Source organism: Felis catus, chromosome A1 (genome assembly GCF_018350175.1).
Source record: "Felis catus isolate Fca126 chromosome A1, F.catus_Fca126_mat1.0, whole genome shotgun sequence".
Taxonomy (NCBI): Eukaryota; Metazoa; Chordata; class Mammalia; order Carnivora; family Felidae; genus Felis; species Felis catus.
This window is the reverse complement of record NC_058368.1, coordinates 20489920-20502242: the sequence shown is the minus strand read 5'-3', so window position 1 is coordinate 20502242 and position 12323 is coordinate 20489920. Positions and strand designations below refer to the sequence as shown.

The following is a 12323-nucleotide window of genomic DNA, read 5'->3' as shown; positions in this document are numbered from 1 at the left end:
CAAGTGGCGACTTCCACTATCCGTGTCTGGCGAGAGGGCTACCGTGTGCTCAGCGCGTCCTCCTAACTCCTTGGGCTGCTTCCAGTCTTGCTAATTTTCATACGGCAGCCAGATGACCTGTTGAAGTCAGACCCCCCAATCCTGTGCCTCAAATCCGTGATTTCAACACACTGAGACTAAACTGGAAAATCCTTGGGGTGCCTGGGTGGCTCAGCCAGTTGAGTGCCCGACTCTTGGTTTTGGCTCGGGTCATGATTCCTGGGTTGTGGGATCAAGCCCCACATCAAGCCCTGTGTCAGGCTCCTTGCTACTTAAGATACTCTCTTGCTCTCTCTCTCTCTCTCTCTCTCTCTCTCTTTGCCTCTCCCCTGCTCGTGTGCTCTTTCCTGCTCTCCCCACTGCCCCCCCACCCTCAAAAAAAAAAGAGAAGAAAGAAAATCCTTACCATGGCCAGTAAGGGGTCCCCTCTGTCCCCACCATCTCTCTGATCTCACATCTCCATGCTCCCTGGCTTACTCCACTCCAGCCACACTGGCCTCCTTGGGGTTTCATAAGTGCCTCCTGCTTAGGCCCCTGGCACCTGCTGTTTCCTCTGCCTCTTTTCTCCGACTTCTCTTTTCTCCAATATCCAAAGGGCGCTGTCTCACATCTCACACATAACCACCTCAGTGAGAACTTCCTTTATCACTCTATCTAAAGTAACAGTCCCTAGACTCTATCCTTTTGGCCTGATTTCCGCCCCCAACCCCACAAACCTTACATGGCATATTTTATATGGGATTTTTTTATTTGTTTGTTGCCTATCTTCCCCACTGGACTGTAAGCTCCACGAGATGAGAGACTGTTTCGTACTCTGCTGTATCCCCAGCACCTAGAGCAGGGCCTGGCACATAGAAGATCCTCAATAAATACTTGTTGGATGACCAAATGGGTGACTGCTTGAACACAGCTGGGCATTCTCTGTATTATTTATACCTCTGGTAATAATCTCTCCTTCTCGTAGCTTCCTCTGCCCTCTGGCTTCTGGCCTGCCATTCTCTCCTCATATTCTCCCTACCTTTCTGATCTCCTTGTTTCACACATTCCACTGGCTTTTCTTCCTCCTTAAATAATAGGTGTTCCTTAAGCTTCAAAACCTAACCCTCGTCCCTTCTCACCTCCTGCCCCCTGGATGACCTTATTTATAATTCATAGAGTCGGTGTTTAACCACCACCCACACTGCAATAATTCCTAGATCGATAGCTTACCCAAGGAACTTTCCTCGAGCTCTCCCCACAATTCCTAGCTACCTACTGGTCATGTCAAGTGGAGTATCCTACAGGCTGCGGTATTTATCTTGAGACTGCCTCACCTTTGCTCCTGCAATCCCGTTCTCCCAAAATGCCTTTCCCTGCTTTTCCTCTGAAATAAAGTCTCAAGGTCTAACTCAAGTGCCATACACTTGATATATACAAACCCTCACAGCCCCTGCCTCCTGTCTCTTCCTTTCTGACGCCTTTTTATCATGAATTTCCCTGGCGTCTGTGTTTCCACACCTTTGTCATGGAAAAAGTATGAATGTTGGAGTTAGACGGACTTCTGATTAGTCTTCAGCTCTTTTACTCATAAACTGGGGTGAATGTAGATTTACTCAGCTGTTTTGGATAATAGCACCCCGCTCATAGAAGTGTTCAGAGAATTCGATGAAATGGCACGTCTAAAAACATCTAACACAGATCCTGGCACAATAATTGCTCTTTAATGCACGTAAGTTCCCTTTCCTTTGGCTACTGCCACCCCTGTGAAATTATTCTGTATATGTCTGTCAAACCTGCAAGACTGTGACCTCCTTTGGGTCCTCGAGACCTGGCAGCACCCTGGCATTGAGTTAGTTTACCACACATGTCTGGGGGTGAACACGCACCCGTGACAAATGGGACGTGAGGTCAGAGTAAACATGGCATCGTTTCCTCCAGAAATGGCCTGCTCTCCCAGAATGGTCTTTAGAGGCCCATGATTTAGGTAACGTGTGGGTGTATTATTTCCAGCTAAAGAACTCTATTCGTGGCCGCTGACGAAAAGGCCAGTGTCAAGCCATAGCTTTCGGGTCTTAGAGAATGTGCCATAGATGGGTGAAGTTGACAGGCACTCTTACTTAATCCATGTTTCACTCTGGTATTACTTTCATTATTCTTGATGTTGGGAGGAGAAAACTGAGGACGTGCATCTCAAGCAACCTGCCCGAGATCATGCTGCTAACAAGCGATGACCCAGAATCCAAACCTAGAGCTGTCTGGTTTCGGAGCCTGTGCCCCTAACCCCCGAGGCACACCGCTACTCTTGCCCAGAGGCACCCATGAAGGGGAGGGAATGCTTTACCCGCAGCGACCTTTTTGCCCTCCTTCAGCTGGTTGGCCACATGTTCCGGCAGCATGGCATAAAGCAAGGTCTCGGTTTTCTTCTTTTCTATGGCCAAGTGCTGGGAGAGGACCCGCAGCTCCTCCTTCTTCCTCTCCAGCTGGTTGGACAGCTCAATCTCTGCCAGCCGCTGCTGGTTCAGGAGGATGAGGTCCCTGGTGGTGTCGTGGGGGGCGATGTCAGACAGGTGCATCCGGTGCGCCTCCAGCTCTCGTAGGCTGCGGAGCTTCGGGGAGCACAGGTATATCATGCACCGCGCGGACTCCATCCAGATCATCTGGCCTTGCCGTCACGAGAGAAAGGTGACAATGCAGCAGGTCACCCGCCGGTGCTACACTACAGCTCGCCAGATCATCATCCACACAATATGCCCTCGTATCCACCGCACGGTCTCACCCCTTCCCTTCTAGCCAAATTTCTTGACAGCCGTCTGTCTATACATCCTGTCTCCACTTACCCATCTTCCCTGGCTCACAGCGCCTCTCTTTACTTGGAAGTGGCCCCAACCCCGGCTTCCGATCTACCTACTCCAATACGAGTCTATCTGTCTCTCCCTTACTGAGGCCTTCTGCTGTTGGATGGCGTTGGGCAGAACCCCCTCCCTGAAACCTCACTTTCACGGACTTCCCCGACACTTCTTTCAATTTTTCCTTTAGGTTTTTTCGCTCATTCCTTCAATGCTGGTGTTCCCCGGGGTTCTGTCTTGGCGTTCTCTCTTAGTATTCCACAGCTGCCTCCGACACCATGCTGACAATGAATCTGAATTCCCAGAGAAACCTTGCTGCCTGGACTCAATGCATATTTCCTTAAAAACAGATCTGTTTATTATTTTATTATAAAAGTGGTACACATGCATTGCAGAAAATGAAAACGGCTGAAGACAATATTAAAAGTCACCCATAGGGGCGCCTGGGTGGCTCAGTCGGTTAAGTGCCTGACTTCTGCTCAGGTCATGATCTTGCGGTTTGTGGGTCTGAGCCCCGCGTCGGGGTCTGTGCTGACAGCTCGGAGCCTGGAGCCTGTTTCGGATTCTGTGTCTCCCTCTCTCTCTGCCCCTCCCCCACTCATACTCTTTCTCTCTCAAAAATAAACATTAATATTTTCGTAATAAAATATTTTTAAGTCACCCATAATCACGCCGCTCAGATAACTACTAAAAAATGGGGTTCTCTGCCATCTTTTTCTGTAATCTGAATTTTTCACTTCAATTTTATAATAGATATATCCTTCCATGGCATAAATGGAGATATGCATCATACTTTTCGCTGGCCACATTGATTATACTGTATTTTACTTAAGCAATTAGCTAGCACTGATTGTGTTACACCCCTTTTATCACCCTATAAACAACATCGCAATGACCAAGCTTAAGGTAAGTCGTTGTGGATAATCGTGACAATTCTGTTAAAGATATAATCTTAGAAATGGAATTACTGAGGCGAAGAATATGCTCACTTTTAATGTTTTCGATGCGTATTGCTAAAACGCCCTCTAAAATGATTGTGACAATTTATACTCCCATCAACAGTGATTTTTTTAATTGCCTATTAATATTTATGCATGGATGTCTGCAACTGAACTCGTCTTCAAGCTCCTTTGCAAATGTTCTGTTTAATTGCTTCATCGCACGTGCACTTGGTCTCTACTGTGAGCCAGGCACACTATTCTAGACTTGGAGGATACAGCAGTGACCCAAATGGGCAAAGTCCCTGCCCCAGGAAGTTCACACGGGGTCTTTTCTGTTAATCACACCTTCACCACCCAGTTACCCGAGCAAGAAAGCTAATCCTTATCCTAAATAGCCTCTCTCTTTTTCAACACCGACATCCAGTCTCCAACTCCTGCCTTAATTATCTCCTGAATCTGTTCCTCAGTTACCACCCCGGCGCCACGGCTCGCTGCACTCAACACTTTGAAGCTTCTCGCTAGGGATGCCTGGTGGCTCAGGCAGTTAAGCGTCTGACTCAGGTCATGATCTTCTGGTCCGTGAGTTCAAGCCCTGCATCTGGCTTTGTCTCTTCTGTCAGCACAGAGCCCGCTTCAGATCCTCTGTCTCCCTCTCTGCCCATCCCCTGCTTGCATGTGCTTTCGCTCTCTCAATGATAAAAATAAACAGTTAAAGCTTCTCACTAGTTCTCCCGGGGCAGCCTCCAGCTTTTTAGCCAGCTTTTCTGAAGAAATCAGAAAGCTCGGCCTGGTCCCTTTCCGAGAAATCTCCCACACTGCAGAGAGCAATGGGAAAGGGCAGAGTTACTTACCTCGCAGTTTGAGTGCGGGCTGGCTTTTCCATGCCTCAGGCATCCTTTCTCTTCGGACCTTCAGGACAAATTGACTGTTGATAAATTTGCAGATGCTGAAAATGTCGAAGGTAACTTGGGGATGAATGATGGAGAAATACTCATCCAATCGAATCTTCTGGTTTTGGAGTCCTGGGACATACTTCTGAATATTCACTCCGGCTTGCTTGACCCTCAGCTACCCACAGAGGACAGGCGTAAGACCGGGGAACAGAAAGCAACCCTCACCGTAAACTCTCCCTTGCAAATATCACTCCGCATGCTTTGCGACTCACTAAAAGGGGTCAGTAATGGTCAGTATTACCGTGGAAGTAATAAACATTATTTTAAAAATCAAATCTGCAGCTCATCTCTGAAAGAGAAAAGGATGGCATGGGGTGTTCAACAGCAAACCTTTGACTGACAAGAAACAGAGGTTAAATGTTTCAGTTGGAGTAACAGTTCTTCCCCAGCTTTGTGGGACTTCTTAGAATTCACTAACAAAGAAACTAGCCAATTCTGTGACTTAGATCTGACACCCAGGCCCAGGTGAAGGCGTCCATCATGGAGGCCATGGAGACATCTTTCACTGCTGTTTCCAGAGAACACACGGAAGAAAGAAGCAAAGAGTACATAAAATATCCAATGCCTGCACAGGCTGTCCAGGAATACATAACTTCACTAACCACGGGCACTCTGTTAGGCTACAGAAATCAACTTAACATCATGGAATAACTATCATTAAACTTACTGGTATTCTATGCCCAAAACTTAAAAAGGAAAAGGAGTTTTAAAAGTATGGGGCGATGGGGTGGGGGTGCAGGGGCGGTGAGCCTAGGTGGCTCAGTCGGTTAAGCATCTGACTTCAGCTCAGGTCATGATCTCATGGTTTGTGAGTTTGAGCCCCGCATCAGGCTCTGCGCTGGCATCGCAGAGCCTGGAGCCTGTTTCGGATTCTGCGTCTCCCTCTCTCTCTCTCTCTGCCCCTCCCTTGCTTGCTCTGTGTGTGTGTGTGTGTATGTGTGTGTGTGTCTCAAAAATAAATTAAAAACAATTTTTTTTAATTAAAAAAAAAAAGTACATCAGGGACACCTGGGTGGCTCGGTCAGTTAAACATCTGACTCTTGATTTCGGCTCAGGTCATGATCTCAAGGTTCATGAGACTAAGCCCCAAGCCTGTCTCCGTGTTGACTGGCAGAGCCTGGTTGGAATCTCTCTCTCCCTCTCTCTCTCTCAAAAAAAAAAAAAAATGAAAAGAAAGTACATCGGAATTTAAAACATTGATAATAGCAATAATAGTGTCCTCACAGCATTGGGGAAAAACCAAAGTACATTACTTTACAATTCCCTAGTTGTTGAGGTCACGACCTGAGCCAAAATCAAGTCGAACTTTTAACGGACTGAGCCACCCTGGTGCCCCTCCCTAATTGTTTCTTATAGGAGTGTTTGATTTCCTCAGATCAATTCTTTGCAAGCAAAGATGACCCTCAAATGAGTAAATTTCATAGATTCTGTATCCAGCAGTCAACCGGTAGGTGATGATCCAAACATATCTCTGCATTCAAACAACTAGCAGAGAAAATCGCAATTACCTGAAGCCGTTTTAATTGATTTTTTGACCAAATTTATTTTACCTAACTGCCTTTGAAAGGAGCTCATAGTCACTTCAGTTGACATATATTTCATCCAAGGAAACTGATAACAACCAAACGTTTGTCATTAATGGTCATCGTCACAACTCCCACGGAACAGTGGCATGAGTTGGCACAGCCTTCTCCCCTGCCTTCAAGATGCAGAGAGAGAACCCTAGTGGGACTGAGACAACCGCAGTGGCCACGAGGACAGCGAGGGATCACATCTAGAATCTCACCCTGCCATTACCGACTGCATTCTTTTGTCTCTTGGCGTCGTGAACTTTGGTGTCGCTTCCTTTTTCTCTAATGGCAAACCTTCCCGTGCACTCATCAGTGCAGATCCCTTGCTGCTGCCCACCCCCCCCCCCCACCATACCCACGGAGAAGTTCCAGCATTCTAGTTTCTGAAGGAGGCCACAATGAAAAGAAAGCCAATGGTCAGGCCAGGCTAAACCCTAGTCTCCCAACCCCTGGGGACTCCTCAGGGACTTGACATGAAAGACTATACGACATACTCCCTTCCCAGCTTAGCCCCAGTGCAAGCTACAGCGGGAAAGGGCCTCTTACTGATTCATCAAATACAATGTGGAAAGGAAAAGCATTGCAGAATGTCTTCTGTTCAATCCAGAGACGCTCGGGATAAACGGGCACAAAGGTGTTCACGAGATGCCCTGGATGTAGAAAAAGAGAGTCCTGTTCAGAGGCCGTTCACGCCACCAAGCTGACACAGAGCAGAGCTTGGGGTAGTGTCTTAAATGTTTCATGGCCACAGAGCAGTCCCCACTCTCTATCAGAGGCCCCCTTGGCGTCTCCAGATGGCCACAGCGATTCTTCCAAATTAAAACAAACAGAAAACTTGCTACTGGGTTAAGAAGCACCCCCCTCCGCCCCCCCAGCCCCTGCCAAGTTTCTGCCCGCCGCTGAAGAGTCTCTGGGCCAACTGAGTACGTCTCGCCAGGGAAACAGAGCCGGCATTGAAACGGTGACAGCCAGACAATGAGCTAGCGGAGCAGAGCGTGTGTGCCCGGCCCAGCGTCAGGGACATTTGCCATGGAGCTTTTTAGACTGACAGTTTTGGGTGGCACATGAAAATTTCACCAACAGCCCTATTTGGCAGGGGGTAGAGATTCGAAATGGAGCCTTTTTGATATGAAAATCTCCCAGACAAAGGATGTCAATTGCGTGTTTGACTCGCTTGCCATGGCTTGAGGGACTCAAAATGCAGCCTTTTGAGCCCTGCAGACCTCCTCCCAGATGCATGTCACCGTGACCCACAGGGCATGATGGGGAGGGCTCTAGCTCCCCGGCTCCCCACGGGGCGGGGCTCTCATTCTGGCTCAGCCATTAGGTGCTGATCACGAGACGGGCTCAGTGTCAACAAGGGCGCCTTGAAAGCCTGATGCCTTCATTTTTCACATGGAAGATGGGGGACCTTGTTCAAGGTCATTCAGCTCCTCAGGGACAGAGCCAGAGATCTGCTTTCTTGGCTCCTAATCCAGTGTCCTTTGCACTACTGGATACTGTGGTTATTAACCACAGGCTTCCTGGCCTGAATTGCATCCCAGTCCAGAAGGCCTGAGAAGCTGTAGAAAATTCACTGTTCTTGAGAATATGTCAGTAGTCATTCCTCCTTCCTTTCAACACAGTGACCAACTGGGACAGATTCCCCTCCTCTCTCCGGCGGCTTTCCCTGACTACTGGGGAGACTGTGCGTCTGTGCCACCCAGCGCAAATAAAAGGGGCAAAGGAAGGCAAGTTAGAGTCTGATGTTTGAGTGCGTAAGACCATGCCCGCCAAATCCAAGCTCTGCAGAAATCAGTGACGTCATCATCAGAGACGACTTTGCCCAGTTGAGTTGTGTGCACCAAACAATGATTCTGCTCTGAGAGCCAAGGTCAGGAGAACGGCCGACTCACCTTTTCCGAACATGACTATACTTCTCACAACTTCCCAGTGGGATTTCTTCACAGGGCAAACAGAGACACTCAAATATTTCTCCTTCATCCTAAGGAAAGCTGCCTCCAGGGCCTACAGGTGGCAGGGAGAGAAGCACACGTGTCTGGTCATGTGACTGGTCGTGTAACTGGAGACACACAAGCCCCTTCTGCTGTAACTGGGACCAGAGGAACAGCAAGGCCTTGCAAGGTCAATGTTAGCAAGGCACTGTGATCCCCAAGATTTTTATCTAATTAATCCTCATGTTGTTTCTCTGCCAAAGGCAGCGAGAACTTTTTTTGCAAATCTCAAGACAGGGCTGGCAGAAAAATGACACCTGACCATCTTGTCTTCTTGTGGTTGTAGATTCTGTAGCAAACAGGCTCTGAGGTGGGCTTTGAATGCTCTGAGATATCAACACCGTGGGCTCCACGAACCACAACGTTATCTGGATATTTGTATTAGCTGTGTGGACACAGAGAGCTGTGTACCTAATATATGTAGTACCTAAATAGATAATGTTCACTCCACAAGTTGCAACTGAGGCAGCCAATCCCAGGATGGCACATTGGCTCCAGACTCCTAACTGGCCCCAGCTACGGAAGTGGGCACTAAGGACTTCAAAAGGTCAATTTATTTTAGAAGGATTGCAAAATAAGCCACCAAATCCAAATTTCCGGCCTTTATATTGGTGTTTTCAGAGGTGAAAATGTTCCAGGCTAAGGTTCATCCCAGAATACTTCCCAATGTTTATCCAAGTTTTCTTAACCCAGAGGTTCTCAACGAGGAATGATTTTTGTCCCCCACCCCTGCCTTGGGGATACATGGTGATGCCTGGAGACATTGTTGATTGCCACAACTGAGGAGCGGGGAGCGGGGGTGCTATTTGCATCTAGTGGGTAGACTAGCAATGCTGCTAAACACACACAGGACAGGCCGTCATAACAAAGAACGATCTGGTCCCAAATGCCAATAGTGGAGATTGAGAATATCTGCCTTAAATCCACTATGAGAAGGTCCATTTGGTTCTGTTCTTTGCACAGATTGTTCCAAGACCAGTAGATCCACTAGGAGGATCTGTGCTTTCTGAAGACATAGCAAACCCAATACCTCTTGGTCCCTCTGGATATCCTGGTTGCCTTTTAACCTGTTTGGCTTTGCCCTTCCCATCTGGCTGTGAGACTTCTGTACAACCAGAAACACAACATGCTCTTTCTTTCCTGTCCTCTCCTCTTCCTTATTCATGCTGAGGATATCCATGGTCACATCAATGTCAAAGAAGTCTTTGGCCACAGCCTCAATGATACCTGCAGCAGAAGGACACCTACTGATGAGGAATGGCAAGAGGCAGTTATGTCAGCCAAAGTCATAAAATAATCAAGTTATACAACTTCAGATGAACATTCCAGGGTTCACTAAGTCCAGGCCTTGCATCAAGACAGGCAGCATACGGTAGATTAATAAAATTCAAAAATAAAAGAACTTACAGGTAGAGGTTTAAGTTGTACATGTCTGGATACCAAACATATCCCTGCCACTCTAATTTCTAGCTCAGCATCTATTCATTTGTTTATTTCAGGAAGGCATTTCACTCACTAAACAAACACACTCTAGAAATAATGTAAACAAAGTTTAGTTGTAAAAGCATTAAGGATCATGTTTTAAAAAGAGGTTCTCCAGAAATCTATCCCTGGGTTATAATGTAAACATGGGAAAAGCACGCATGAAGATGTTCACGACAGCACTGGTTACAATAGCAAAAGAGTAGCACCAACTACAAATTCAACAGTGGGGCCTGGTCAATTACCATATGAAATGCCATTCGGCCTTTGAAAATGAGTTTTAAATTTTTTTTTTAACGTTTATTTATTTTTGAGACAGAGAGACAGAGCATGAACGGGGGAGGGGCAGAGAGAGAGGGAGACACAGAATCAGAAGCAGGCTCCAGGCTCTGAGCCATCAGCCCAGAGCCCGACGCGGGGCTCGAACTCACGGACCGCGAGATCGTGACCTGAGGTGAAGTCGGACGCTTAACCGACTGAGCCACCCAGGAGCCCCTGAAAATGAGTTTTAAAGACCACGTAAAAACGTGGATGGATGCTTTCTCCATAATGCTGAATACACAAGAAAGGTTGATACAAAATAATATATGCAGAATTATCATAACTATGTAAATACCTAGTTTAAAATGTTAAAATAAAAATGGAAATTATTCCTCCTTTTGGCACTTTGGGAACTTATTTTAAAGGCTCAAAGACTTTGGAAGTAATGGTCAAGACAGCAAAAAATCAGATTATGGAAGAGCTGGGTTGGCTATTAGCCATCCTGGAGAATTGTGAGGGGACCATCCCCCAGAGGCCTCGTAGCGGTGGGACTGGTTAAGACATTCCCATACCTGGTACGATGTGGCACAGACCCCTCCTATCAGAGTAGTAATGGAGAAGCATCCTCCCGTCTGCTTCTCTCTCCACGCGGAACGATGGCGCGTTCATCTCCTAACCAAAAGACACGACGTGTTTTCTCTCAGCGAACCCAGGTTGTTTAAATTATGCTCTTGAGGCTTTGTGAAACAACAGTGCCTACCCATTACAGCACACAGAACTATACCCCCAATCACATAAAATCCACTACGGTTTGGGGCACCCTATGTCAGGAATTTGATATTATCCCTAATTCCCTAACCCACCCTAGACGGCAAGTATTATCTCCCTTTTAAAGAGAAGAAACAGGCTCAGTGGAGTCAAGGGTAAAGGAAGGGAGGAACAATGTTTGGACCCCAGTGAGCCTTCACCACGCGTGTTGCTTCTGCCCACACTCCAGGGAGGGGCCAGCGGCCGTGCTCGGCCTGTGACCAAGGGACCAGGGGCATCTTCACCCTCAGAAAGATCAGGCGCTCAGAGCAATTTGGAGAGGAGTTGCTTTCTCATCCTGGAAGTAGGATGCCGTCTGCGGTCTAAAGTCACTCATTTGGAAAATCAAGATATGTCAGAAGAGATCCTCTTTCTCTAGGAATAAATGTTGACGCTTAAGTACGCACCATCTCACGGTAGATGTACGTCAGGAAATAAGGATGAAGACTTCACCTGGGGGATCCCCGAGAGAAGCACCTTTCTCCCCGACCTGATGTGTAGGCAGCTGAGTACCCCGGCTTACAGCTTGTGGTCTGAGCGAGGGAAGAGTTTAAGGAGCTGGGCTCCTACCAAGATCTTTGCTTCCTTCTATGGTGGGAGGGTTTCCACTTAAAATGAGCTCCTTTTTAAAAAAAAAATTTATTTTATCTTTCAAAAGCATATACATAAAGTATATGTTTGTATGTATGTGTGTTTGCATCTTGATTAAATCTTCAGAGGATTTGAGGTGGCACGTATAAAAAGTATGAAATAAACCAGGAGATTAAAGGCTATTTCAAAAACTTCCATCCAAACTCTCCACCGTGAAAAAAATAACCAGAGTCCAGAAGGGGCTAAAATGAAAATTCGTATGTTCTTGCTACCTTGTCTCCCCTCACTCGTCGCCCCCAGCCGAGGCTGCTTCCCAGAGGCACTTCCCAAAACTTGTGCTTTTAATTCTTCTGTTAAGTGTATCTGACTCTCTAAATAGTAAGATTGTACTTCTATTTCTTAGTTAAAATAGGGTCTTGCGAAAGTAGAGAATCAGGGAAAAGGGAAAATAATGGGAAACAGACCAGAGCATGGTCTTTGGAAACAGACACGTGGGGTCATGTCCTGGCTGGGCCACCACAACCCAGCCACTTAGGGCAAATGTTTGACCCTTCTGGACCTGTTTGCTCATCTGTATCATGAGAAAAAAAATCAGAGTACCTAATCTTCGGAGGACAATTCAATGTTTATAAATTACTTAGCCCCACACCTGCTTCATAATTAGCACCCAATGAAAGTTAGCTTAAAAAAAAAAAGAAAAGATTAAAGGCACAGCTACAACCAGAAATGTATGCCTTAAGGCACTGGCAAATTACTAGAGGCAAACAGTAGAGAAAAGTCAGCATTCCCTTATTTTATTTTTGCTTAAAGAGACAGAACGTTCCGTCCAGTGTAAAACACTACGGAGCTACCAGGTTAT

General features: G+C 46.8%; 1 protein-coding gene across 1 annotated transcript in view; it reads right to left on the bottom strand.

The window, feature by feature from the left end:
* Positions 1-9753, bottom strand: part of LOC101098598 (guanylate cyclase soluble subunit beta-2-like) — a 32631-nt gene extending 22878 nt beyond the window's left edge. Inside the window, exons 1-4 of the mRNA XM_045058488.1 lie at positions 9731-9753; positions 9354-9567; positions 4657-4873; positions 2360-2680 (exon numbers count right to left, since the gene is read on the bottom strand). Of these exons, the coding sequence (XP_044914423.1) occupies positions 2360-2680; positions 4657-4873; positions 9354-9567; positions 9731-9753 (775 nt within the window). The remainder of the gene's footprint in view (positions 1-2359; positions 2681-4656; positions 4874-9353; positions 9568-9730) is intronic.
* Between the last annotated feature and the right edge of the window lie 2570 nt (positions 9754-12323).